The sequence below is a fragment of the Poecilia mexicana genome, unplaced genomic scaffold (genome assembly GCF_051168715.1).
Source record: "Poecilia mexicana isolate PSO_F unplaced genomic scaffold, ASM5116871v1 scaffold_5, whole genome shotgun sequence".
In the NCBI taxonomy this organism is placed as follows: domain Eukaryota; kingdom Metazoa; phylum Chordata; class Actinopteri; order Cyprinodontiformes; family Poeciliidae; genus Poecilia; species Poecilia mexicana.
In genome coordinates this window covers 25,557,604-25,583,608 of record NW_028263374.1, presented here as the reverse complement: position 1 = coordinate 25,583,608, position 26,005 = coordinate 25,557,604, and the positions used below count along the sequence as shown (strand labels likewise).

General features: G+C 37.7%; 1 protein-coding gene across 1 annotated transcript; it reads left to right on the top strand.

Annotated features, from left to right (window-relative positions):
* Nucleotides 1-1,466: 1,466 nt before the first annotated feature.
* slc2a1b (solute carrier family 2 member 1b) lies at nt 1,467-24,354 on the top strand. Its single transcript, XM_014987842.2, has 10 exons — nt 1,467-1,871; nt 13,113-13,208; nt 17,712-17,872; nt 17,976-18,216; nt 18,706-18,868; nt 19,730-19,917; nt 20,015-20,119; nt 20,558-20,659; nt 20,747-20,950; nt 21,913-24,354. The coding sequence occupies exons 1-10, from the start codon at nt 1,857-1,859 to the stop codon at nt 22,111-22,113; spliced, it is 1,476 nt and encodes a 491-aa protein (XP_014843328.2). The 5' UTR covers nt 1,467-1,856; the 3' UTR covers nt 22,114-24,354.
* The last annotated feature ends 1,651 nt before the right edge of the window (nt 24,355-26,005 follow it).

Here is a 26,005-nt window from a genome sequence, read left to right as displayed (position 1 = left end):
TTTTCTCAAAACATCAATTTTAGTATATATTTTTTGGGGGATATTTAGAAACCATGTCAAAAAGTAGTTTCCAACTTTAAAGTTACACAAAGAACCCCAGTAGATTTTGGACCATGTTCAATATTTTTGCAAATAAAGATGGAATATAATTCCTTATGCTTTATGTCTCGCAAAGGTTAAAGGAAACATCATAAAAAAATGTATATATAAACAAAACTGTGCAGGCAAGCGGGTGTGGGATTTATAAAATCTTTTAACAACAAACAACATTTCAAAAGCAGATGATTCATAAACAGAACAAAATTAGGGACCGCCAAACTAAACTTAATATAAGAGAGGATTACTTGCGATCAAGGGAAGGGAGTCAAGTGAAGACTCAATTTTCAAGGAGGAAATTAACATGGGACCAGTTAGATATAGAGTAAATTAAGCCTAAGTACGCAGATAGAGCAGAAGACATGATTAAGAACAAGCAAATAAGGAAAAGACAGAGTAAGTACTGGACTTTAATCAACGGCTTTATGTGATACAAAGTCTCCACTGGCGGGGGTTTTCCAGGCCCTCTTTATTCAGCTAGAAACCGGAAAAATGTGACGTTTGAGATCGCATAAAGTCCACTTGGAATGCAAGGACCGCCTTTTAGAATATAGTTTGGTCAGTTCTTGCATTTTTATGAAGATATAAAGAGTTATGAAGAGTAAGCCATTACTAATCACTGTTTCTGAAACTAACTCTCCAAGCAAATCAGAGAAAGGTTTATTGAAAAGAATTATACAACCAGTGCTGTTGGACACCATTGACTTAATATCCTTCTCTGTGGTTCTGGTGTGGCTTAACTGACAGTTTCAACTTTCAATAAGTAGTATGGCAAATGTTGACACACTTTTTCAACCTTTTTCATTAATCCCCAAACTCTTGAATAGGCTTTGCTTCATAATTATTTTAAGGCTACATGCTTTTGTAAATCTTTGTTTGGTACACTTTTTCCTTCCACTCAACTTTACATAATCCAGGGTATACAGCAATGACCTCCTGTAGTATACCCATCTTTTGGGGTATGTCAATGACTGCTGCACAACTGTCAAGTCAGTTTTCCCAAGGACTGTGTAGGTCAACTGTAACAATTTTTGCATTCAAATAATTTTTATTGGTGTTGTGTAACATTAAAATTTTCTGATAAACCGATTTTTTAAAGCCGCTGTAAATATTCAACCTTAAATTTGCGTACATCACCCTGTGTAATATGCAATGTGTTTGTCTGCATGAATAAAATTAACTTTCGACGATATTCCGGCTGATTAAAAGTCACATGTAAGTACAAGGCGAGAGGGAGGAGCTTTATTTTTTTTATGGACCTCCTACATTTTCCAGTGTTTGATAATACACAAATGGTCAGGACTCGCTCCTCTACGGGCTTCCGCTAAGTGGGAGGACCTTCATTTGCTTCGGACAACCCATTTAGAAACTCGTCATCTTTGCTATATCAACGCGTGGCTCAGCTCATGTCTGCATGTCTGTTTCCATAAGGTTGAAGAGGCAGAAGGCTGCTGGACCTGGAAGTTTTTACACATCCACGAAAACTGCGTGAGACGAAACAGAAGAAAGGAGATCTCATTTCAACCGACGGAAGGGTGAAGGTCCAGACCTGATACAAGGTTAAAGAGAGAGATACCACGCTGAAACAGAGAGAGACTTCTTGAAAAGTAGAAAACTCCCAAGACTCAAAGGCTTTTCAGAGGAACAGAAGCTTAGTAAAGATGAACAATTTCTGAACGGAGATCCGTAGGAAGGCTGTCCATCAACTCTAACGATAAACTGACAGACAAAGAGAAAAACGCCTTTCTCCTTTCGCTGCCATGGACTCAGGAAAGGTAATAAAACTTCGCAACAGCAAGCTCTCTATCCTGTCAAACTCGTTTAGTTGCCGGTGGTTTTAAAGGCATTGCGTGAGATTTCACTTCACCCAGTTCTTATTTTTTAACCCGTTGGGCGCCATGACACAGCTAATACTTAAACATCCTTTTGTCTGCTTATTACATAGTTGTTGCGTCTGATAGTCTTTTAATCCCAAAATTATAGCTATTATAGTCTTGATTTCATCTCAAGTCAATATGTGTGTCTTTATTTAATAGGTCCGGTCACATTCAAATTATTTAAAGTTGCGGGAATATTAAGTCCACATGTTTCATTTTTTTTTACTATGCGTCATGACGTCACGGAAGGGGGCTCGATGCAGACTGAGGTGGTCCGTTCCTGTAAGGGGCTACGTGACTAAAGTTACAAAAGACCCCCGGATACGTCATGATTAATACTTATGTGTGTGGTACTAATATTCCGAATGTATTCAACGTTAATCCTTTTAGTTATGAAAATAAAACAATAAAAGTAACATTTAAAACAAAAATAAGTAAGATAATCAGGATTACATTTTAGATTTTATTTTTCAAAACAAAAGGAAGGGGTAAAAAAAAAAGATCTGGTTTATAACTTCTGCCTATCTGATTACTGTTTCAAAGTAATTTCTGGAGTAAAATACATGAAAGAGAATCTCATAGGGTTCGTATTATTTTTGCTAAATATTGTAATACCACAGGAATTTAGAAGGCGTTTCATACTAGGATGTGTTTATTAAACTTGAAGTTTATGAAAGTTTAAGTATAGGCCAACAAAATATTCTCAGTGTGAAAATCTTATTAAAATACTAAAAAGTGGCACATTTTTCTTATAAAACTAATAAAAAGTTAACAAATTTTTAGTTGCTGGAAAATGATTAGCTTGGTTTGAAAATAATGACATGTGCCTTTAATAATTTTGCTGCCTATTATATTCAAAGATACTAATGTTTAGCTTTAGTCTAGTATCAACATTTTTTAAAGGGATTTACTTTCAAAACAATTTTCCTTAACAGTCGATGTTTTTGACAATCTGGTTTCAGAACATTCTAACATTTTGTATCAGGAACAATTTATAAAAACTGGTGACACTCTGTCAGTCCTGCTGATACAGTATCAAGCTATCAACTAAAGGTTCTGGTTTGTTTCAGAACAAAAATATTTAAACTAATCATATCGGAACAGTATGATGGTGTATTTGTCTCATTAAGTTCAGAGTTATGTATTATAATGCTCCATGTCCTGAAAATATGACTTATCTGCTGCGTGATAATGTTAGCTCCATCCTGCTACGTTTTTTGGTCACAAGTTGCACGAAGACCAGTGAAGCATAAACACTACAGGACTTCAGCCCCCCCATCCTCCTCCTGCTCTTCCCTTGATGTTTCCCTGGCTGTCCTTTATGTCCCTCCATCTGCAGGGGGGGCTCAGGGACAATATGGGAATGATTCTCAGTGTTTCCATTTCACAGTGTGATGGTGACACAGAGTTGCTCCTGAATAAGAGCTCTTAGAGAAAATAGTGAGTCTTCAAGCCTAGAGCTCCCTCTGTGTCAGATGTTGCTTTCATTGGTTCTTCTGAGCTGTTGTGTGTATTTATGTTTCCGTGCATAGGCTAATCGCCGTCTTGTGATCGGGATTTTAATATGTGGCGTTCAATTAGAGTTGGGTAGTTAAGAGCAGATTAACACGTCACCAGTCATAGTTTGGCCTCCATTGAAGTGATTCATTTGTTTAATCTGCAGCGTCTCTATTGGCAACTATTGTCCCAACAAGGTGCGGCTTGTTAATGCTGTAGAGGAAGGCCATTGTTTATGGAAAGTGCTTTGGTAATTATTTCTAATATCTTGAACTTATCCTTTTAGCATTGGATTTTCAGCAATTTTTGTCAACTGGAAAATCCCCCCCACCCCCCCACCCCCGTTTTCAAACCCAAATGAGGATTGTTAACTGGGGCCAAGCACATGGCTGATCTGCTCTGTTTGGAACTGGAGAGCTGTTAACTTCTTGCCAACTCGTATGGCAGCAGGTATTTTGATTGGGGGGTCCAGAGTCAGTACCGTTGGCTCATAGTACATCAGCAATGACAGCAGCTGAAGTCTTTTCCATTCCCTGCTTGTCAGACCTCTGCCAACTCTGACCGCTCTTAAAATGCTCCAGTAGTTTTTCCTTTCATCTGCAATACTGCCTCCCCTCGGCATGTCTCCTAATGTAACTGTCATCTTTGTTGTAATGAGGCACAATGAGGATTTTCTGCAAAAGAAGATTTCACTACAACTTGACTATGATGCAGAGTGAAGCAAGATTCCATGTTTAAGGTATTTTATTAGTCCTCTGACTGGTATGAAGTCAGACATACTGTGTTTAACATGTATTAAGGTGTACCCTACCATTGTTGGTAGTTTGGAGACTTTTTGGAGGATAGAAGGGCAAAACCTGCTTGACCCAAAGACAGAACAGCTCCATTAGCTGAGAATCAGCTGTACACCCTCATTGAAAGGATAAGGGACAGTATTTTGGGGACAGTAAAGCCCACATATTTTTAGTAAAAGTGACTGTCAGTAAATAGAGAAAAGAAAGCAGCTCCTGGTGGATTCTCCACCATGTTTGTCTTCACATAATGTCCGACCATCTGTGACCACAGTTTCTTTAACACATGAATGCCACTTGGGTCAACAGTAAACATGCTTCATATTGACTTCAAAAGCATTAAAGCCCCAGGAAGTGGTTGAATCCTTTTTTTTTTTTTATAACAAGTGAAATTTGTTCTGAAAAACAAGACCGATTCTCAGCTCCTTCGAATCTGCACTAGACATGGCCAGTCTAAAATTGTATAAATGTTTTAAGCAGTAATAGTTTCAAAAGCACTTCAATGAGTTACCATAGCATTCCTACACTTCAGAGTGCCTTTAATGAGGTAAATACTGAGGAAAAGATTTTAGTCTCTTGTGGGTATTTGACATGGAAAACACAGTGGCACAATGCTGTCCCTCTCCCCTGTTACTGTGCACTGCCTGAAAGAAGGCTGATATATTTTTATCTTTCGTGCAATACCGCTAATCTCAGTTTGAAATATCTTTAGACAATTCCCTTTAAACTAGCAGAGCACCATCTTACTTACTCGTAACCCTTTAGCTACTTCAATATTGAATTCTTTTGTGATCAATGGATCATAAAGACCATGATTAAACCCACCATGCATCGTAAATCTTATGTGTTCAGAGGTCCAGATTGTTTTAAATACTGATGGGAGCTGGAATAAATTGGAGTGTTTAAACATGTGGAATTGACGTGAATAGTTAGCAGGAACTTAGTTTGTAAAGATTTTATAAAGATAAAGAGCAGAATGCCGGAAAATATAAAATTCTAAGTAAGAAGAATATTTTCTTGAAAACTACATATTTAACAGTTGTTTATTCTAATTTTGTACCTGAGGTTTCACTTGTACAAAACAACAATAAACATAGTGTGCCGACGATCAGTTTGTAACATTTTATAAACTACAACGAAATGAAAGTGGCTAGATCATATTACACATGTTGTTTTGGATTTTATTTTTGTTTTGATGCTGTCATGGTTAAGTTGGCCACCCATGCCTTATGTCCAGAAATATACACACTGTTGACTTTAATATTACAAGTGAGCTGTCACTAGTGTCACAATTAAATTCAGTCAACACATTCCTGGGGGCGGAGCAGACTATAAATACGTCTTTATCTGTGTCTGGTTGAAGTGTCACTGGCACTGATAGATAAGGCCCTGAAGACTTTTGCAGTGGCATTGGCTGAGTACCCCGTACATAGTGTACAGGTGACCCGATGTTCTGCGTGAGACCAATTGGAAATGCTTTACACGGCAAACATGCAACGTTAGCTGCTTCATATTCTTAACTGTGGACACAAATGTGGATAATGAAGCTGGGGTTGCATACAAAAGATGATTTCCTGCAGATATTTCATGATACAGCCCTTCCGAAAGAAGGAGATATCTCGTGTTGCAAGAAATTTCACAAGAAATACTTGGCAAATTGAAAGTACGTCTGGGCCCAATTCCTTCTTTTCTTATTAAAAATGGAAGTCTATTCCTTATTTTGTTGGGATTTTATTTAACCTTCAACTTTTCAGTAGTAACCTAAACAAGTCCAGATCTGAAACAACAACAATGGGTTAACATATTTGGCATATCAAAACAGAAGAGGCAGACAGCTGTTTATTTTTTTCCTTGTTGGGATTTGAATGATTTATATTTTGTTGGTATGTAACAGTTTTACCTCCACAACAACAGCAAAAGATTACGGATCATTTCTGGAAAGACAAATTTAGAGCTGTGCCCAATTTTCGAAATTTTTTCAAATTAATAAATTTTTTTGTAGCTGGATGTTTTTGTTCCTGTTAACTAAGAATTTCAAATGTAAGCAAAAAATGAAAATGTTATATACTTTGCATTGTTCCCAACATTTTTCATGTTAAGAGTATTTAAATTTGTCAAATTTAAATCCTGGCAGTCCAAACATTATTGAATTGCGTGTAGGGGCCAAACAAAATCACTCCAGTGTCCACAAATGGCCTCTGAACCACACTTTGGACACCCCTCATGTAGACAATGCTTGTCATGATTTGCATTTTTTTTTTTTTAATCATCTGACTTTTTTTAATTCACTACAGTATCACAAGATAAAGGACATTTCTTTCAGAATCTAAGCTATAGCTTTATTAATCACAAAGATGGATGTATTCTCTGCTGACCACTGCTTAACTGTTAAGTGACCACCGTGGGGAAGCAGGGTTTGCTATCAGTGTGAGGGCGCTCTAGGAGGCGGGCGTATGTCGGGATCCGCACAGCTGTGTAAGCTGAGACCAAAGAGATGACATGCTGAGAGACGTGATGGGTGTAGTGTAGGCCAGAGCGGTTGATCCGGCGCAGACTGGCAAAAAGGAAATGAAATGAGTCGCACTTCTGCCTGCTTTTAATCCTTTACTCATTCACCGGGGAAGTACTTATGAATGGCTAAGATGAGTCACCGAGAAACAGAAAAACTACCTTTTGCAGAGCTTCACTTATTACAAATATGTTTTGCTTAGTTTATGCAAAAATGTTTTATTCCATAATATTACATTTGTAGTGTTTTTAAGTGAATATTTTTTGTGTCTTAGAACATCCTCAAGGACGTTTGAAAAGTGTTTGTAATTTTATAGACCAGACACCAAAAACCATTTGTAGCTCTATGTTTGTGAGTGCAAGTGAGATAGTTTTAAACATTTATGACTTATTTTGCATTTTAAAAACACAAGGCTGCTCAAAACTCTCTGTTGAAGTGACCTACTTTTTGATTGCAGCAGTTTTGAAGTTCCTTATTTGGAGTCGAACCAAAGTGGTTTTCCTTTTAATGTGCCTTGTGATGAAATGTAATTTTTTTTTCTCATATGACACGTGGAATGCAAATTAAAAGAAACTAAAGATCACAGACACTGCTGCTCATGTGTGAAAAAACTGTGGTAAGCAGTTGGTTATACATCCGTTTTTCTTCTATTACATCAGATTGAACTCATTGCTCCCTTCGTAAAGAATCTGTTTTTTCTATTTTACACTTCATGAATGGAGATGCTATACTTTGTGCCATGTTTGTTGGATAAAATTAATTTTTTATGACTTAAAGGGCTTCTCATGTTTTTGTATCTAAATTTAAGGCATTAAAATGACTTAAAATCTTTTATAATCTAAATAAGTTAATCACAGGTCTTAAATTCTGTCATTGCATGACTACTTAATTTTCTATATTCTATGTAGTTTTTCTTTTTCTCATGGGACGTTTTCGTCAGGCAAAAGTTTGAGTCGCACACAAACATTTTTGTTGCGTTCTGTGACTTGAGGCAGTGGAGACTACCACTAGTATAAACTATCTGCTAGTATAGCTTTTCTGTGTCCATTGTGGGTAAATTCAAATTTGTTACCAGTTGGATGGATGACGATTGTTTTTGCCATTGGCTCACTTCTGTTACCAAATCCATAAAAGGTTAGGTATATTCTGTGCACACCAACTTTTAAGCTAGGCACTGTGGATGTCAAGGCTGTAGAGAGTCATATGCTGTTTGAAAAACACAAAGCTGCTGCCAAGAGCCACAAATAGACCCCAGAAGTTTCACTGATTTGCTTGTAATACTATGATCCCCCAACCATCAACTATATTTATAATTTTTTTGGTCTTAATTTTAATTCAGGGTGGTAATAAAAAAAGTCTTCAACTTAACTTGCCACAGCCCGCAGATACTCTTATTTTTAAGGTTTTTTAAGGTTTTGAGGATGCTAAAAGGATGCTTTTAAGGACCTTATCTGGCAACAGGTGTTGAATCACTTGTGGATTTCCTGTTGACATCCCTTTTTGTAGCTAAACCCTCATTTTCTTGATTAAATTATCATGAATTGACGTCACCTCTCTGTCAGCTGGCTTGGATTCTCACAGCCTGGGCTGTATTTCCTTTTTTGACCTTCACGGTCGTCAGGATAAGGAGAAATATTCAACTGCACAAAGAGTATAAGGATGTTAGGAGGGAGATTCTCCTTTATCAACAGGAGATTCTGTACTTCAGCACACTGATCCCTTCAGGTCCCCTGGCTGAGCGGGAGGATGGAGAGTGAAATGCTGGTTCATGTCAGTGGTTGTGGTTACACATGCCCAAATTTGGGTCGGGGCTTCTGCCCTGCTTCATTTCCTCCTACGTTTTATTGTTGCGTCAACTGAACAAGAGCCAGTTCTACGTGACTGAAAAAAGGATCAGAATGGCTGAGCGTCTACCGATTTGACGGTGGTTTTTCAACTCTTCCTGTTCTGCTCATCTGACTGTACCAGTTTACATGTGCTCATTGTTGGCTGTGTTTTGTGCACTGCTGCCATGACTGGACAGAAAAGTCCTGCTTGCAGACTTATGTCTTGCTTAAACCTTCACATGCAAACAAAAAACATTTGCATGAAGGGATCCAGGAAGGGCTTTGATAAAGTTTATTCAAAAACCTTGTGACTGCTTGCTCAGGTCAAACCACTTGTTTTGGAAATGTAAACACATCTGAAAGCTCCTGCTGCATTAAACATGCCAGGGATGTAACACGAATCTGAGAGGCGAAGCACGAGGAGAGAAGGATTGGCTCCAACGTTTCGATAGTAGGATAGTTCTAATGGGTGTAACCTCACTGTTTCTCTTGTGAGGAAGCAAAGTATAATGCTGGCCTTCTTGTTTATGAGTTCCAGGAAACATAAAATATCTCACCTACTTTCTTATTCTGGATTTTCACAGTAAACAAGGAAGGGTTTGTTATCATCTGGGAGAGTCAGTTCTGGTTAAACTGTTAGGATTTCTTTAGAATGCTCTCTTAAAGTTTTACTCTGTGCTTCTCATAAATTTGATTCCCTGTGCAGTTTGTGTGATTTGAAGGGTTGAAAGCTAGAGTATCTAAGTGCTAAGAGCCGTTTGTGGCTGAAGTCAAACATCCACATTTGAGGAGATTTTTTTTTTTTTTTGTGGACAAATACATCTATTCCCTGAAGAGAGGAGGGATTTAAATAGATAGATTTGTCCCAGAGGCACCAACAGGATTTCATTGTTGATAGTAAAAGGCAGCTGGTAGTTCTCTGAGAGCTCTTCAGAATATACCTTCAGAATCAGAATGTGGGTTTCCTCATTTACCCCAAGGCCTGCTTTAAACCTCAAACCCAGAATGCTAAACGAAGTCAGTGTGTGTTTTAATATACAGCTGACAAACTGCGTTACGAACTCGATGACCTGAAAAACGGGAGCCGCTATTGGCTGAAAAAGTAAGAGTCAGTTTGTACGTGTCCTTTATAGAAAACAGGCGTGCAGCGACAGCCTCCAAAAAACCCACACACAGGTTTTCTTCTTCACTATCAGATCTAGGGGGAGAAAACTGGGCAGTTTCAGGCTTGCCAGGTCTTCTGTCACATTTAAAAGTAGCGGTGTGCGCTTTCATAATATCTCAGAGGAGAACAGTTTACATAATCATCTGAAATAGTTTCTCAGGGCTGTTTTTTTTTTGTTTTTTTTTAATGAAACGCTGAGAGGTTTTCTTCAAAATAATCTTGTTTTTATTACGTGAAAAGTTTAATGTAAATGCCAGGCTGCTATGAAGATTTCAGCAAAATTGGAGATTTCTGGAGAAACAACAGCAGTCATCACTGTGTAAAGAGCAACCTTCTGAAAAAGCAAGAAAGAATTTGGTTTGTTTGTCGCTCAGTGGACCATATTAGCTTTGCGGCAGAAAAAGCTGGTTGTTAATGAGATCAGCTGGAACTGATTCACATTTGGCATTCGGTTTCACCTGCTGTGCTTCTTTTTCAAAATACTTAAAAAAAAAAAACATATGTACCTTTTTATTGAGAACTTTTTGGGTTTGTTACCTTAATAGTTTTCAGACTTTTCACCAATCTCCCAAAATTAAGAAAATCAGCGCAGATAAATCTGTGCACCCCTGGTACCGGCTAATGTCAGTCATTTTGTAACAAAACAAGTGTTATACCTCTTAAAAAATAAATTTTTAATGTAATTTGAACTGAATTTGAATTAACGGAAACGTAGCTCCGCTACTAGTGCGTTGGTGTGCCCACCATTGCTTTTCTTCCACAACATAAGCATTAATAATGAATACCCATATTGTTAAACATTTCCCAATCAGTATCCCTAGTTTAAAGCAAACAAACAAAATAGTTATAATGTATTGAATATACTTTTCACCACTCCCTCCATTCCTAGTATGGAGAATAACTTTCAGTTCTTCTGGTGATAAAGAACGGACCTTCATGCTCTGCGTTGAACATGGACTCACCAGAAGGGCTGGTTACCGAAACAAAAACCGATGAATTTAGCTTCCTCCTGAGGAATTTAGCATCACCAGCATGAAGCCTCAAACAGTGCTGCTCTAATTGCATGATAGAAATGTTCTTGGCAGTTTGGGTCCCATAAACCCACTTAGTCATCACTGAAGGTTTATAGTCATAGTTTCCAAACTTCTTATTGCTACTTCCAGTCACATGTCACAAAAGGTGTTTTATATTACTTACCCTACACGTGATAATGAATAAACTGTCTCTTGGACTTTAGCATGTCATTATTTACAGCCTCAGGGAGTGCTTGTCCTTTTTTGACTTTAATATCATTATGTGGCTAAACTCGGTAAGGCCTCTGCTTGGTTACTTCTCCTCAGGTTAGAAAAAGCCTTTGAGGTGACATCCAGGCATGTGATTGTCTTATGTTTCCAAAATACGAGGCAGCTATCCAGAGTAAATCACTGAAACAGCACTGGACGTATAAACAACATGAACTTTCCAGCCTGGATGATCTCAGTGAGTTATAAAAGACAAAACAGTTAAAAACTAGTCATGGGAGGTTCTCACAGTATGAAAACCTAAAGTAGAACTACCATAAAATTCTACAAAACAGACAAACTAAATCATATAGGATATTACACTTATATTAGAGATTATGTTGACTGACATAACCTAGAACAAAGAAACACAAGTATAGCAAACCGGTTAAAATGTTTTATTGGTGATTGAGCGAGCTGATCAGATAACTCCTGAATCGACAGGCCACTAAAAATAGTGTCATGTTAAGACAGTTGGTTGTTATTCCTTTAGATTTTTTCCTTACATGAATGTTTTGTCTATTTTTTCTGGATTTGAGTGACACAAAAGTTAAGTGGTCTTTTTTCAGCCAAGCTGAATGACAGTGCTTTGCAACAAGTGCGGGAGTGACAGGGTTTTGTTACACCATATACCCAGAGAACATATGATTGAGAATTTTTTAAAACTTTAAAATAATTAAAGCCTTCATTTACCATGAATTGAGGCAATATACTCAATTAATTTTTTTTTTTTTTTTTTTTTTTGTGAAAATGTTAATTTCTGCAATTTATGTATATAACCACAGCAACTCGTAGTTCTGCAGAAAGTCGTTGTGGCTAAAAGACAAAAAGATAGTGTTTTAATAAGGTTGCTATTTCCTTGGCCTGCAGGAGGAAAGATGAAAGCAGCATACCCCACCATGCTTTATTTACTTCTTGGTATGAGGAAAATCCTTTCTAATCTATGGGGCTCTACTGAGCTTCAGCTCAAAATGAGCTCTGTAATCACAGGAACACGAACACAGACAAAGCATCACTCCACCTGGGGTTAACCAGGACCGTTTTCATCAGAGAGGCTTACATAGAAAACCCCGGTCAAAAGTTCAGGGACAATAAGGATGACTACATGGGGTTGAATATGCCTCATGGTCAAATACCTTAAACATAAAAAGCAATACAGAGGGATAATATTGAAAGTAATAAGAGCAGTGGAAGGTCTGGTAAAGATATCAAAGTGCAAAAAGTAAAAATTTCCAAACATGCAACGGTTAATATGGTAAGATTAATATGGTTAATATATTTTCGCGAGAACCCAGATGAAATGTTGACAAAAGCCTTCTCTACCTGTTACTGCACACTGCCTATCAGCTGACTGAAAGAAGACTAATGCAATTTTATCTCCCTTAAAAAAAAGACAAATAATATTTTGAGCCACCCTTATGAAGGTTAAATGTTTTTGTGCAAGCAATTGATAACCAAGTCAAGTTTTGACTTAATATGGACATTAACATGTCATTATTACAAAACCAAATCAAGGTTAAAATCAAGGTTATCAAGCAGTAGAATCCCATACCGACCGCTACCAAGAAACATTCCTTACTATTCAGTCATAACATTTATCTTAATCTGTTTTGTTTTTTCATTGTAAATATATAAATATAATTTATGCTACATGTTGCAATATTCTTTTACTTATTATCTATGAGCCTTACATTATATAATATTCTGCAGATCTGGATGTCAAATCAATCCTTCTGTAGCATTTGGAAATTAACCGTGAACTACGTTATTACAAATAACTACTACTTTTAAACATGCAGAAAAAGCCATAGAATAATATCTTTCTCAAAAAAAAAAAACATAACTAAAACAATATCAGACAAAACTTTTCCCGGAAAGTGGAAAGCAGAGCTGCATCAGAGTTTTTAGCCAAATAAAATAGACTCAGTAAAGTGATGCTGTTTTAGCCTTATAATCTGAAGTCATTTGTGCTTTTGAAATAATGAATGTTTGTTGGTTAAGATGGTGAGTAACTGGTTGAGATGGTCTTTTCACTGAATACAAAACCTGTGCTTTGTGTTTTTGATTGCAGCAAATAACGTTTCCCTTGTTGATGAGCGTTGGCACTGCGGTGATTGGCTCCCTGCAGTTCGGCTACAACACAGGTGTCATCAATGCTCCACAGAAGGTGAGTTGGACACTCAACCTTAGATTATCAGGACATGAGTCCATTTTAGACCAATAGTACAAATTAACAAAGCATTAAATATCTGTTAAAAAAAAAAAAAAAAAAAAAAAAAATTAGTTAACTCTGAATTTGTTTGCTTGCATGACTGGATGCCAGGACAGAATAGGAAAAGTTTGGGTTAAGAGAAGAGATAAAAGTAGCTCTCTTCTGTCCTAATAAGTCCAAGGACATTAGTACCAGAGTTTCTGTGCCCTAAAAAGGACGTCGTCTGTTCAGCAGTCTGCTGGAAAAGGGCAGCATTTTTTTCTTAGAAAAAATAATATGCAAACACTTACCTATCCCTGTAGCTAAATAAAATAATGAAAAATAAATCTTCATGCCCCCAGAGGAGCATTTGTAATGTGGGTTTTATTGACAGACTGGGAGACCAGAGAGACTAATTTCTCCTGGAATGTCAAACATTTCATCACAAGTAAATAACTTTTGTGAGATGGCTTTGCATTGGTCCGGACACACCCTGCAGCCACACAGCTGCCTTTTCATATGACTCACAGGTTGCCAAACAGGTCAGATATATTTTTTTATCACCTTGACCATGCTCACACCTAACAATTTCTGCTTACAGTACAAGAAAAAAACACCTTAATTATCATGCTGTCAAAAATGTTCTAGGCTGTGATTTAAACAGACTTCAAAAATGTGGAGAAATCTGGAGAAGAACTCCGACAATGACATGAAATGTAAAAAAAACACCCTGAATTTCTTTACCTTCCCTTTTTAAGACCTGAGGTTTTTTTTACAGAAACCTGATATATTACCTGTCAGCTGAATCATCCTTTTCTCAGCCTCTTGTGAAATTAAAAGTTGATTGAAACAAAAGAAATGTTTTCAGATCTGACAGAGATAAAATCACTTCCTGACGATATAACATGAACCACTAAATCGGGAACAGGTGGAAAGAGGTTATATTTCTAAGTAAATATTCAAATGTGGGGTCTTTTTCAGAGGACAATCATTAACATAATTAGTTACAACCATAAAACCAAGAAAATTGTTTATTGTTGACAATATGTTAAGTATCACAGAGCTAGAAGTTGTTCCTTACAGAAAGGACATTCTTTAAAGATATTCTCTTCTTTTGCCTCGAGAACATTGAAGCTGTGAGCACAGCCACTTATCTTTTTTTTTTCTAAGCACAATAAATGGTGGCTGTCTGCCCCATGGCTCAGATATGAAATGCCTTGCATGTTGCTGTCAGCTGAGTCGGATGCCTTTCTCCTGGGACAACCTGACCCAGTGTAAAACTCTCCTCTCCCTTTCACACACACTCAGGTTTGAGCAACCTCAGATTCTTGAAAGATGAAAAATGATGCTCTTTTATGCTTAATTCTTACCCAACCAGAATGCGGCATCCGCCGTTTAGATTATCGCCGCCACTTTTTTCTCCCCAGCCCCAGTTTTTTGATAAAAGCTGCAGTGATGCTGCTGTTAGAGCAGACCTTGAGCCTCGTCTCTGATTAGATGCACTCAAGGACCTTGTTTCCTACTGTTCTGTAGTATCCTCCTTACTTTACATGTGCCGTTCTGAACCCAACCAAACTGGTTGGGTTCAGAACCCAACCAGTTTGGTTCTGAACCCAACCAAACTGGTTGGGTTCAGAACGAGCTCCAGCCAGAACAAGCTCACCCTAGAAACGACAGAAACATCCGTAGTTGTTTAGCATTGTTTGTGCTGTTACCATCAACAGCATTTTTTGTTTTAATTACATGCTTAGAATCTGACAGTCAGTCAGTAGGCACTGTGAAATGTGACGTTGGCAGACATGTGCTACTCTTCAAAGGCCACAAGTTTCTGAAGGGGCATATTGCTCCTATGATCCTTATAATATCTGCGTTTGGGAATATAGAAACTTTAAACATTTCAGATGCTATTTATTGTTAAGTTTTCACATTTAATTTCCTCCGTCTGTCACTACATGTGTCCTTAGAGTTTCTCTTCCACTTCCTTCTCTCATTGTATGACGCTAGACTGTCTTTGTGTTTGATTGGCTATTGTGTGAGCCAATCATAGTGAAGTCCCGCCCTCATGTGCGTGGATTCTCAGCAGAGCTGATCAGGGGCATCTGAGGACTCAGCTCTCAGCAGCAGGAGTTCACTCTTCTTGTTTGCTACAAAGAGGCTTTTTTCAAGTGACACATCACTACTCTGAGCAAAATATGTCTGACTAATGTTGTTTGTTGGTATTTTAAACTACGGTAGCTTTAAAACTATTTTTGAAGTGTTAACTACTTTGTATTTAATATAAAAACCCAAAATAGGAACTGAATCAGCCAGCAGCTAGGAGGCCTACTTGACCTAGCTACAGCTGCTAGGTTAACTGGAATAAATTAATTGCTTTCTGTCTGAACAAAAAAAGAAAAAAACAGACACCAAATAATAATTCAACGGTCAAACAGTCTCTTTTTAATTTTTTATGCCAATGAAAAGTGGAATCCAAGTGCCTCAAAACAGATTTTTCTAGTTTATGTAAAACAATAAAAGCCATATGAATCTTAAAAAATATGAAAGGAAAAAGCTAATACAGATACTAAAATATTTCTAAGATTACAGTAGATCAAGAGCCTTATGTGGCTCTTTGAACCTTCCACAATGGCTCTTTATAATTTGATCTAAAAGTAATTAGGAACTAAATAATGTTTTAAATATATATATATGCATTTGTTTTAGTTCTTGTAAAAAAAAGTTGTTTTGCATTTCCACTGAATGAGACTAAAAATGCAATTACTAATAGTTTAAATATTTTTTTTCCTGGTCATTAGGTTGAAATCCGGGCTTCCTCCCCATTCCTCACTATATTTGTTCTACAAACTTGCAAAAGATGTTTTTTGTGTTTTACAACTTAAAATAAAAAAAAAGGCTGTGGTTTAAAAATGCTGCATGTCCTAAAGTAGATAAGTATTAAATGTTCTTTCTTCAGTAGCTCTGGTAACTTTTGTGCCTCTTATTGAGTTTTATTCAGCTGAACTCCAGGCAAAAATGGCTCTTTGGGTTTGAAAAGGTCGCATAAAAAGCAATATTGAAGATTTTACATGCAACTTTTGCACATGAAGTTGTGCCTCTAAATAAAGTGGCAGACGTGTGTATGTGAAGGTCATGGGTACAGTGCAATGCATGATAGCATATTTGTTATATCGCCAAGCGGGGTCTTGTGAGTGTAAGTTGATAGTGGAAATGACCCAGGCTCTGTGGTCACAGTGTCAGTGTACATGTGTGCTGCCACCAAAGGAAAGCCCTTGATAAGTGATAGCCACGCTCTTTAACCACGTTGCCAGGACACTGCTGACTTTCTAATTCCCCTTGCCTCTCCTCAGCTTCCAGTGCATTAAGATCTCTGGTCAGGAGACGGATGACACAACCGGGGCAAGCAGGACTGACTGAAGTTCAGACTAGGCGGTGACCTTCATGAGTCTTATGAGAGATGACTCCTAAACAGACGCTGGTGTCGCCGCTCGTGGGAGTGTTTTGTTGACATGGTGATTAGTGACGGGAACTGTGGCAACGGGGGAGGGGAGGAGAAATCTGACACTCCTTTGTGTCACTGACAAACTTCCTGGTTTATACAGGAAGTTATGGTGATTACATAGAGTAGTTAGTACCGCCCTCAGCTGGTTGCTGCTCTGCCAACATCTGTGATTTAAGAAGGAGGACAACATTGCGCGCATGATCAGACTCAGGCACTTATGTAACTGTGATGATCGCATTAGAAATGTGCACTGCCGTGAATTGGAGCTGTGTTTAATTATGTAACATTAAAATCTATGATCCTATTTGCAGTGAGAACCTGCCTGAAAGCCTCTAACTTTGACACAATTTCTGATAAGGAATATATGTATTACATGACCACTTTCATTCATGGGAGAGGGGAGATGGGTTACTGTTCAGAAAGAGATGGAAGCTAGTAAGTTTGGAAGCTAAGGGTGCAAAACTCATGTGCAATCAATTCTTAAGGTGTCTTAGCAATGCTGCCTAATACTTCATATTTTGGCTCCAGTCTACTACCAATTAAATACGTTGCCAGTATCGCCAATACCAATACCGATCACCATCAAACTTCTGACATTTAGATGTTTTTGTAGTTCTTTCTTTGAATAATTTATTAAAACTCAGGGCAGAATTTACGTAGTTTACAAAATACAAAGTACAAAAAAATCGCCATTTGACGGAACATCAAAACAAAATCTTTTTTCAGGTAGAGTTGAGTTGAAATTTCAAGAGGGAATCTGAAAGTAAAGATCACACCATGCTATTATTGATCTGATTTCGACTTGGTATCGATGCTATCAATATTTTGGATCGATTGACCGACCTCTACAGTTTAAATGTGGAACTTTTTCCCAATCAACATCTGAAAATACCAGGAGTTTCCAGGCACCGGCCTCGTGTAAGCGCAGCATAAATCTGTGATATTTGTGCACTAAAAGAATGTGTTCTTTTCTTAAACAGATCATAGAGAATTTCATCAATGAAACGTATAGAGACCGTTACCAGGAGCCCATCTCCGAGAGCTTCCTCACAGCAATCTGGTCCATTTCTGTGTCCATCTTCTCTGTCGGAGGCATTTTTGGTTCCTTCTCTGTTGGATTCTTTGTCAACCGTTTGGGAAGGTAAATAAATTACACCTGAGCCATAAGCACTGAAGCAAAGCATCTCATTTACCATTCTTTAATTTACAGACATGACTTTTAAATGGTTCTGTGACTTCTACAGGAGGAACTCCATGCTCATAGCCAACATTTTAGCCTTCATCGCAGCTGCTCTGATGGGTTTTTCAAAGATGGCCAGCTCTTGGGAAATGCTCATCATTGGTCGTTTTGTAGTGGGTCTCTACTCCGGCCTCTCCACTGGTTTTGTGCCCATGTATGTCGGCGAAGTCTCTCCGACAGCCCTGAGAGGCGCATTGGGCACGCTGCACCAGCTGGGAATCGTCATAGGCATCCTCATTGCACAGGTTGGTGATCAGAGGATGCTCCTATTTTAACCTCGTGTAATGTTCCTGTTCCTGTGCTGTCCTGTCATGTTCTTTGCCGCTGGTTTATAATGGGGCTGCACAGTGGTGCAGTTGGTAGAGCTGTTGCCTTGCAGCAAGAAGGCTCTGAGTTCAATTCCCAGCCTTGAGTCTTTCTGCATGGAGTTTGCATGTTCTCCCTGTGCTCTCTGGTTCTCTCTGGGTTCTCCAGCTTCCTCCAAAAACATGACTGTCAGGTTAATTGGAGTCTCTCTAAATTCTCCTTAGGTGTGAGTGTGTGTGGTTGTTTGTCCTGTGTGCCTCTGTGTTGCCCTGCGACAGACTGGCAACCTGGCCAGGGTGTACCCCGCCCCTCGCCCGGAACGTTAGCTGGAGATAGGCACCAGCAACCCTCCCAACCCCACTAGGGACAAGGGTGTACAGAAAATGGATGGATGGTCTATAATGTTCTGGTTGTTTTCTTTTCTCCAGATATTCGGGTTGGAGATGATCATGGGTAACGCTGAGTTTTGGCCGCTGCTGCTGGGCTTCCTCTTCATCCCGTCTGTGATACAGTCCATCCTGCTGCCGCTGTGCCCAGAGAGCCCCCGTTTTCTGCTCATCAACAAGAATGAAGAGAACAAAGCCAAAACAGGTGACTTAAACAAACTCATGATTATTTTAGTAATTGATTACTCTATCAGTTATTCTAATGATTAATCAGTTAATCAGATAAAACCAAATGGCACATTCTGCAGATTTGTCATTAAACCACCGGAGCCTTCTTAAACATTTCTATAAATAGATTAAAAAAATACAAATAAACAAATTATTAATTACTTTTTAAATAAGAAATTAAAAATTGTATTGCCTAAAATGCCATAACAGCATTTTGTTAGTTTATGTCTTGATCATTTGTAGCAAAGAATGCATTTGCAGCTAAAAAATACTTAGAACATCAGCATATAAAAAACTCAGCATTTCTGCTTGACTCAACATTGATACAGTGTAGGGTTGATCTATCGTCTATTTTTTTGATCAGCCGATTAATTATTGCACAGTAAACGTGATTATTTGGAGATTTTTGTTTTTTACTAAATTTAAACCATGTAAAGCTAAAACTGCCTCTTGAGGAGTTCTGAGTAGAAGATATTTACAGACAAAAGTGTTTTATATGTTAAATGCAAAATGTATATTTTTTTGTACAGTTTTACTTTAGTTGTTTTTTAAGAAAATAGCCTTTTTTGAGTCGGTACTCAACAGTCACTAAATTAGATGACAATTAGTTCAATAATCGATTCATCACGATTCATCCAATTAATCTCTTCCTAACTACAGATTAGAAGTTAGTGATATTAGTATCACTAACTAACTATAAGGCATAGTAACAACCATGCCTTGTTGCTATAGTTTTGTTGGAATATGCCTGCATGGTTTAAAATTACTCCAAGATGCAAGAAGAGAAAGAATAATCTGGCTTAATTTACAACTAATACCTTTTTTTGACCCATTTTAGTCCTGAAGAAGCTCAGAGGGGCGACAGACGTGAGTTCTGACATGCAGGAGATGAAGGAGGAAAGCCGGCAGATGATGAGGGAGAAAAAAGTGACCATCCTGGAGCTTTTCCGCTCTCCGCTCTATCGCCAGCCCATCATCATCGCCATCATCCTGCAGCTCTCCCAGCAGCTCTCTGGAATCAATGCTGTGAGTTATTAGATATTTACGCATGTATTGTGTGTGTTGTAAATGTCGGAAGGTGCTGAAGACACTGACATGAGGATTGTGTGTTTTTCTGCTTTAGGTCTTCTATTACTCCACACGCATCTTTGAGAAAGCCAAAGTCCCACAGCCAGTGTACGCCACCATCGGAGCTGGTGTTGTTAACACTGCTTTCACTGTAGTTTCTGTAAGTACTGCATGAAGATCGGCTCTTATGACAAAAGTAATGTTAAATGTATTAAAACAAGCAATATAAAAAATATCTGGATATTTTTATGCTTGAAGCCAAACTGTAAATGTAAAGTCGTTTGACTAATTTCTGTTTGATTAGTGACTCCACTCTGCATGATCATCCATTGACTGCAGACACAAATGTCAGCAAAAGGATTGCAGTTGTTTGTAATTTCCATACAGCTGCACTGCCTTCACTCAAAATTCAACCATTTTAGTTTTATCTTATTTTTGATTGGGTTGATTTTTGCTTTATTCATTCATAAGTTTTAAATTTGCTTAAATTGGATCCGATTAAATCTGCCCAGATACAATTTGTTCAGCCAGAAATAACGGTGAACCCAGCTGTCCGAGCTCTGCTTGGTGTAACTGTATTTCCTCATCTGTTTTTCAGCTGTTCGTTGTGGAGCGTGCAGGACGCAGGACTTTGCACCTCCTGGGACTGATGGGCATGGCCGTGTCTGCCGTCCTGATGACCATAGCCTTGGCTCTGCTGGTAGGCTCGCCTTTCAAGAAACACTAAACATGTACTTTCCGCATCACGCATATTTTTCATCTTCCTTCTCGTCTTTTATTTCTGCAGGAGAAACTCGAGTGGATGTCCTATTTGAGCATTGTGGCCATTTTCGCCTTTGTGGCGTTCTTTGAGATGGGCCCGGGTCCCATCCCCTGGTTCATCGTGGCGGAGTTGTTCTCTCAGGGACCCAGGCCGTCGGCCATCGCTGTAGCTGGTTTCTCCAACTGGACAGCCAACTTTATAGTGGCACTGAGCTTCCAGTATATAGAGGTGAGTGGAAAAAAACAGAGTGGCCTGGTGATAAACTTAGTCAAGCACGGCCTCGTGTGGCCAGAAGATAAAATGCAACTTCTTGCTTTTAGGCAGAGGCTTTCAGCACAGAGAGCTCTCTCTCTGTGCACATTACCAATTAAATACAAATTTTAACAAACCCAAATGATAATTTTAAGGATTATGACACTAACATCATGCTTACACCTTACATCCCCTGAATATTAATGTATTATTTATAATTAAAGAGAGTTTCATTTGGAATTTACAGAAAAAAATGACGCATTGTTAAAGGTATGAATGTGTATTTTAGAACTTTTAATTTAAAGGTGCCGCTCGCCACACATTACAACATGAAATGTTCTGTTTCTTTGGACATGGTTGCTAATCTTCCACCTTTAGCATTTCCATGTATAAAACAATTCACAAATATGGTATTGCACTGCAAAAACACAAAATCTTACTAAGTATTTCTGGTCTGGTTTCTAGTGCAAATTTCTAGAAATAAAAAACAAAAAAACAAAAAGAAAAATGACTTTTAGCAAAATATGGGAGTTTGTTGTCATGACAGAATTCATGACTAATTATAAAAAAGTACTTATTCCACTGGCAGATTATTTCACTTATAATTTATGTTCATGAGTGAAATAATCTGCCAGGCAAATTAGTATTTTTTTTTAAACCAATTTTAAGAAATTATTCACTTAAACAAGCTCCTAAATCTTGCTGGAAGGTTACTTGTAAACTAATTTTGTTTTATCTCAAATGTGCTAAGATGTTTACACCAAAAACTAAACCAAAAATACTTGGTAAGATTTTGTGCTTTCGCACTGTAGCAAAGATTACTGTAAGTACACAAACAAGTCAGAAAGTATGGAGTTGTAGTGTTTAAAACTGGAAGAAAAAGAAGAAGGAACACATTTCGAAGTGATAACTGTTGTTCTCTTTTTATGTCTTCACAGCGAGTCTGCGGCCCCTACGTGTTTGTCATCTTTACTATCCTGCTGCTCTTCTTCTTCATCTTCACATACTTCAAAGTGCCAGAGACCCGGGGCCGGACGTTTGACGACATCGCCGCCGGCTTCCGCCAGACGGCCGGCGGAGGAGCAGAGAAGCACTCGCCGGAGGAGCTGAACAGCCTGGGAGCGGACTCTCAGCTCTGAGCGGACGAATGCAAATGTTTCAGACAAACTCTTTTTTGCAGGCCGAGTGCGAGCTGGAAGGGTCCGCTGGTTAGAAGTAGACAGATCTTCTGGTCGGACTAATTTTCACTCTGTCACCACATTTCGGACATCGTCTCCAAAGCGACAGTAGATATATATATATATATATATATATATATATATATATATATATATATATATATATATATATATATATATATATATATATATATATATATATATATATAGTTGAGGTGTCTCCTGACTGTAGGGAAGAGAGGAGCTGACGAGAGATCTGGAGGAAATATTTTTTAAAGGAAAAGATGTATTTGCATCACTCCACCAGCTTCTACCACCTATTTTTTTTTAGTATTTTACTGATATTTTCTTTACTGATCAATGTGATAACAAACTCAGCATATTGAGTTTTTTATCTGGCTAAAGAGTGCTATAACTGTAAAAACAAGTTCACTGTGGAGAGATTCCTGTTTTTATCGACCAGACTGTATTGCTGTATCTTTTTAAGACTCCGGTGCCGTTGTGCTACTGTGTTCTTCCACCAGATGGGGCTATTACTTTACAAAAGGTGCCCAATGTTCCACTCCGACGAAACAGAATGAAGTTACTTAGTATGCAAACCGTGATGGCAAGCAGTTGAATGTTTCTTAAATTAACTCCTTGTTTAGTTACTATGTCAAAATTTATTCTGCTTAAAAAGACCTTTCATACCTAAAATGTCATTTTTAAAAATCTATTTGTGTTCTTTCTTTAGTTGCTTTCACAACTAATGACATTAGTTTTAAGAAAAGGAACTGGAAATACTCCATCTCTGGAGTAAGCTGCAACAATTTAATTAAATCACTCACAACCAGCTACCATAAAACCAGAAAAAATGCCTCACTTAGGTTTAAGTGTCCACCTGAATCAATGGTGTTTCCCCAGCTGTCACTAGACATACTTCAGGTCAGACTGACCTCATCCAGACCGAAAAGCTTCAGTTTAAATTCTCTAATGTCCAAGAGTTGAGAGTTTGGTGCAATAGCTGAAAAAAAAAAAAAAAAAAAAAAACGTGTTTTTCTCTGTCTGGAGCTGCTTGCCGTTCAGAGACGGAAGTAAAGTAGACCAAACTGAATGAAAGGATTTCTGTTACCCTGATTATGTTTTGTTACAAGTTCTGCTAATGTTAGTGTTTGTTACTGTTTTGCCACCAGTACTGAATTGAGCAGAATGTTTCTGCTTTCTTGCTATTCTGTAGTCATGTCTTTTACTCTGCACGGATGTTTGTGAAACAAAACAACAACAACAAAAACTGAAACAAACCCAGTTTGCCTTGCTGCACAAATCGCTGTCTATCTCTGCTGTATCCCTTGTGAGAAACCGTGTCTTCTCTCTGAGTTTGAGAAAGGTTATCGTTTTAGCAGCACTTTATTATTCACAATGAGACAAACGATGAGGTCGAGTCTGTTACCTTTCGATGCACCGTGTGTGTGTGTACTTTGTCACTACAGTGAGATGGAAGAACTGCTGACAGATTTTTCAAAAATGTTTTTTGTAAGATGGAACCTTGGAACGTTGTGCTTGTGTTTGTATCGTCCGTAGCCCTTTTTCTCCACAGATTTGAACCAATCATATCACAGCAATGAAGACGTTTAACATTAGCAACAAAAAGAAGTTTTTAACCATTCGAGGACCAGCAGTCTGCTATTTGTGTAGCAGTTCTTTCCGTAACACTGTAACATCTCCACTCTTTGCCTTTGTGTGCCTTTCACTTAATATCAACAGAAACGTTTTATAGTAGCAGCACCAACTGAGGTCTATTGCCGATACTAAAACTGTTATAATTTCACTCTTGTATATACTTTATTAAATATGTTTGGGCATTGAATTGTCGTATGTATAGGCTGTGATATTGAGTACGCAGATTAAAGACCTGGGATGAAGACAACACATAGATACATACCCGTCAGATAACGTAAATCTTTTACTTTTTAATGTTTTTTTTTACACTTAAATTATTAATGATGTAGAGCAGCACATTTTGCCTTATTTTTCTGTCTGACTACATTGTTTCCACTTTTCAATACTGTAACTTTTAGATTTGCATGTACAAATTTTTGTAGTGCTTAGAGGATTGTGGAAGAAGTCTTGTTGGGTAATATGAACTGTGAGAGCTGATGCTGTATGTAAAAATGGTTTAAAACTTGTGTTTGTCAGTTGAATAAACAAAATCATACAAACAGATTTGTGAAGTTTTATTTGATCCTTTCAGTTTCTGTTCTTTGCTTTTGTTTTGCCACATTTGATTTAGATCAACAATTGATCTAAGTAGTAAAACATGCCTGTTTATCTGTTTGGTTTGGAAATTTTCTTCCTCAATAAATGAGTTAATTTTCTGAAAATTGTTTTTTTTTTTTAGTTAGTCAGGCTACCAATAGTATTGCATTTTATTTAAAACATTAAAGTGTGACAAAAAAGCAAAAAGCTATTAAATATTTGAGGGGACAAATTTTTTGAAAGCACTCTGTTCAAGTTAGTTTATGTTCTCTTGTATTTTGATTTTGAAGAGTAAATACATCGTCACATTTACATTCCATGGCCAAAAGATGTCAGAGGTTTCCAGCAAAAAGGTTCCGCAGTACTCTGATCAATCTAAAAAAATAAACATATTTTAGTTACATTTAATAAAGAGGATTTGTTAGGTGATCAGAGTTAAAAAAAAAATACCACAATAAAGAAAGTCTGGTAAATGCATAAAGATCCCTGGTTGAAACCTGATAAGAGAATTTAAACCGCAGGCAGGTAGAGAAGCTCAGTGTGAATTGAAACCAACAAAACATCAAAAATTATATAAACACAAATCAAAGGTTTAGTTTGAAAAAAAAAATAGTATTGTACTAAAACAAAAATATAATCTTCCCTATAGTGCCTGTGAGCATGTATATTTAAATAAAACGCATTAAATTAAAGTGAAAGGAGGCAGGATGTACTGACAGCTTGGGCCTTGACTTGAACCTTTAACTTTATTTATTTATTCACATTTTTTTAATTAAAAAGTACAGTTTGATTATGAAACAATACATTTCAAGGCAATTAAATTTTACACCAAGGTTATTGTCCAGACTTTCTCTTTTTCCACATTTTGCAACGTCAACTGTGGCTCAATATTTTTATGTAATCTATGAAAACAGTTATAACTCTGAAGGGGTAAAGTATTTCTGTTCTTAAACATATTTTTTTTGTAGAGAATACAAATGGATGTGTTGACTTTTCTTGATGAAAAGAAAAGAGGAGGAAAGGAGATGATTTCAAGACTTGCAGCATCAAAACGAGCAGGTCAATCTGTATTTGAGACATACTTAACTTCCTTCATGTCTTTCTGCTGCCTTTAATAATGTACAAGCGTTTCACCCCCACTTTGCGGCTTTTCGCTGACATCTGTTACAACTTAAAACCAGAGGCTATTTCACTTTTATCTCTTGTCTCTGGACTTCTCAAAAGGCTGCTTGAAAACTTTCAAGTGTGCCATCTATAAAGGGACAGATGTACAACTGTCACATTTAAGGTTTGAAGCAATTTGCAAAAAAGTACTTGTGCAGCCGAGAGAAAAGGTGCATATTGCATTTGGAAATCCAGGACCCTCCCTGTGAATTTTAACCATCGTTCAAGGTTGCATAGAGACCTGCATGCGTAATGAGATGCAGGAGAGGCTCCGGCAAATGTAAGCATTTGAATATGTTTGATCATGTCCTGCCAAAGGAGTGACTACAGACGAGACAGGAAGACTTCAAGGTGGAACAAAGTAGCACACAGGGTCCTTGGCTTACCTTCCACATTTTCTACCTTTATTACGCTGCACATATGAACCTCTTTGACAAGCTGTGTTTAGGGTTGA

Bases quoted from the DNA above. Each gene is read 5' to 3' on its own strand.
- slc2a1b (XM_014987842.2), top strand. The intron at 17,873-17,975 runs GTAAATAAATTA...TGACTTCTACAG, and splicing joins TTTGTCAACCGTTTGGGAAG to GAGGAACTCCATGCTCATAG. The intron at 18,217-18,705 runs GTTGGTGATCAG...TCTTTTCTCCAG, and splicing joins TAGGCATCCTCATTGCACAG to ATATTCGGGTTGGAGATGAT.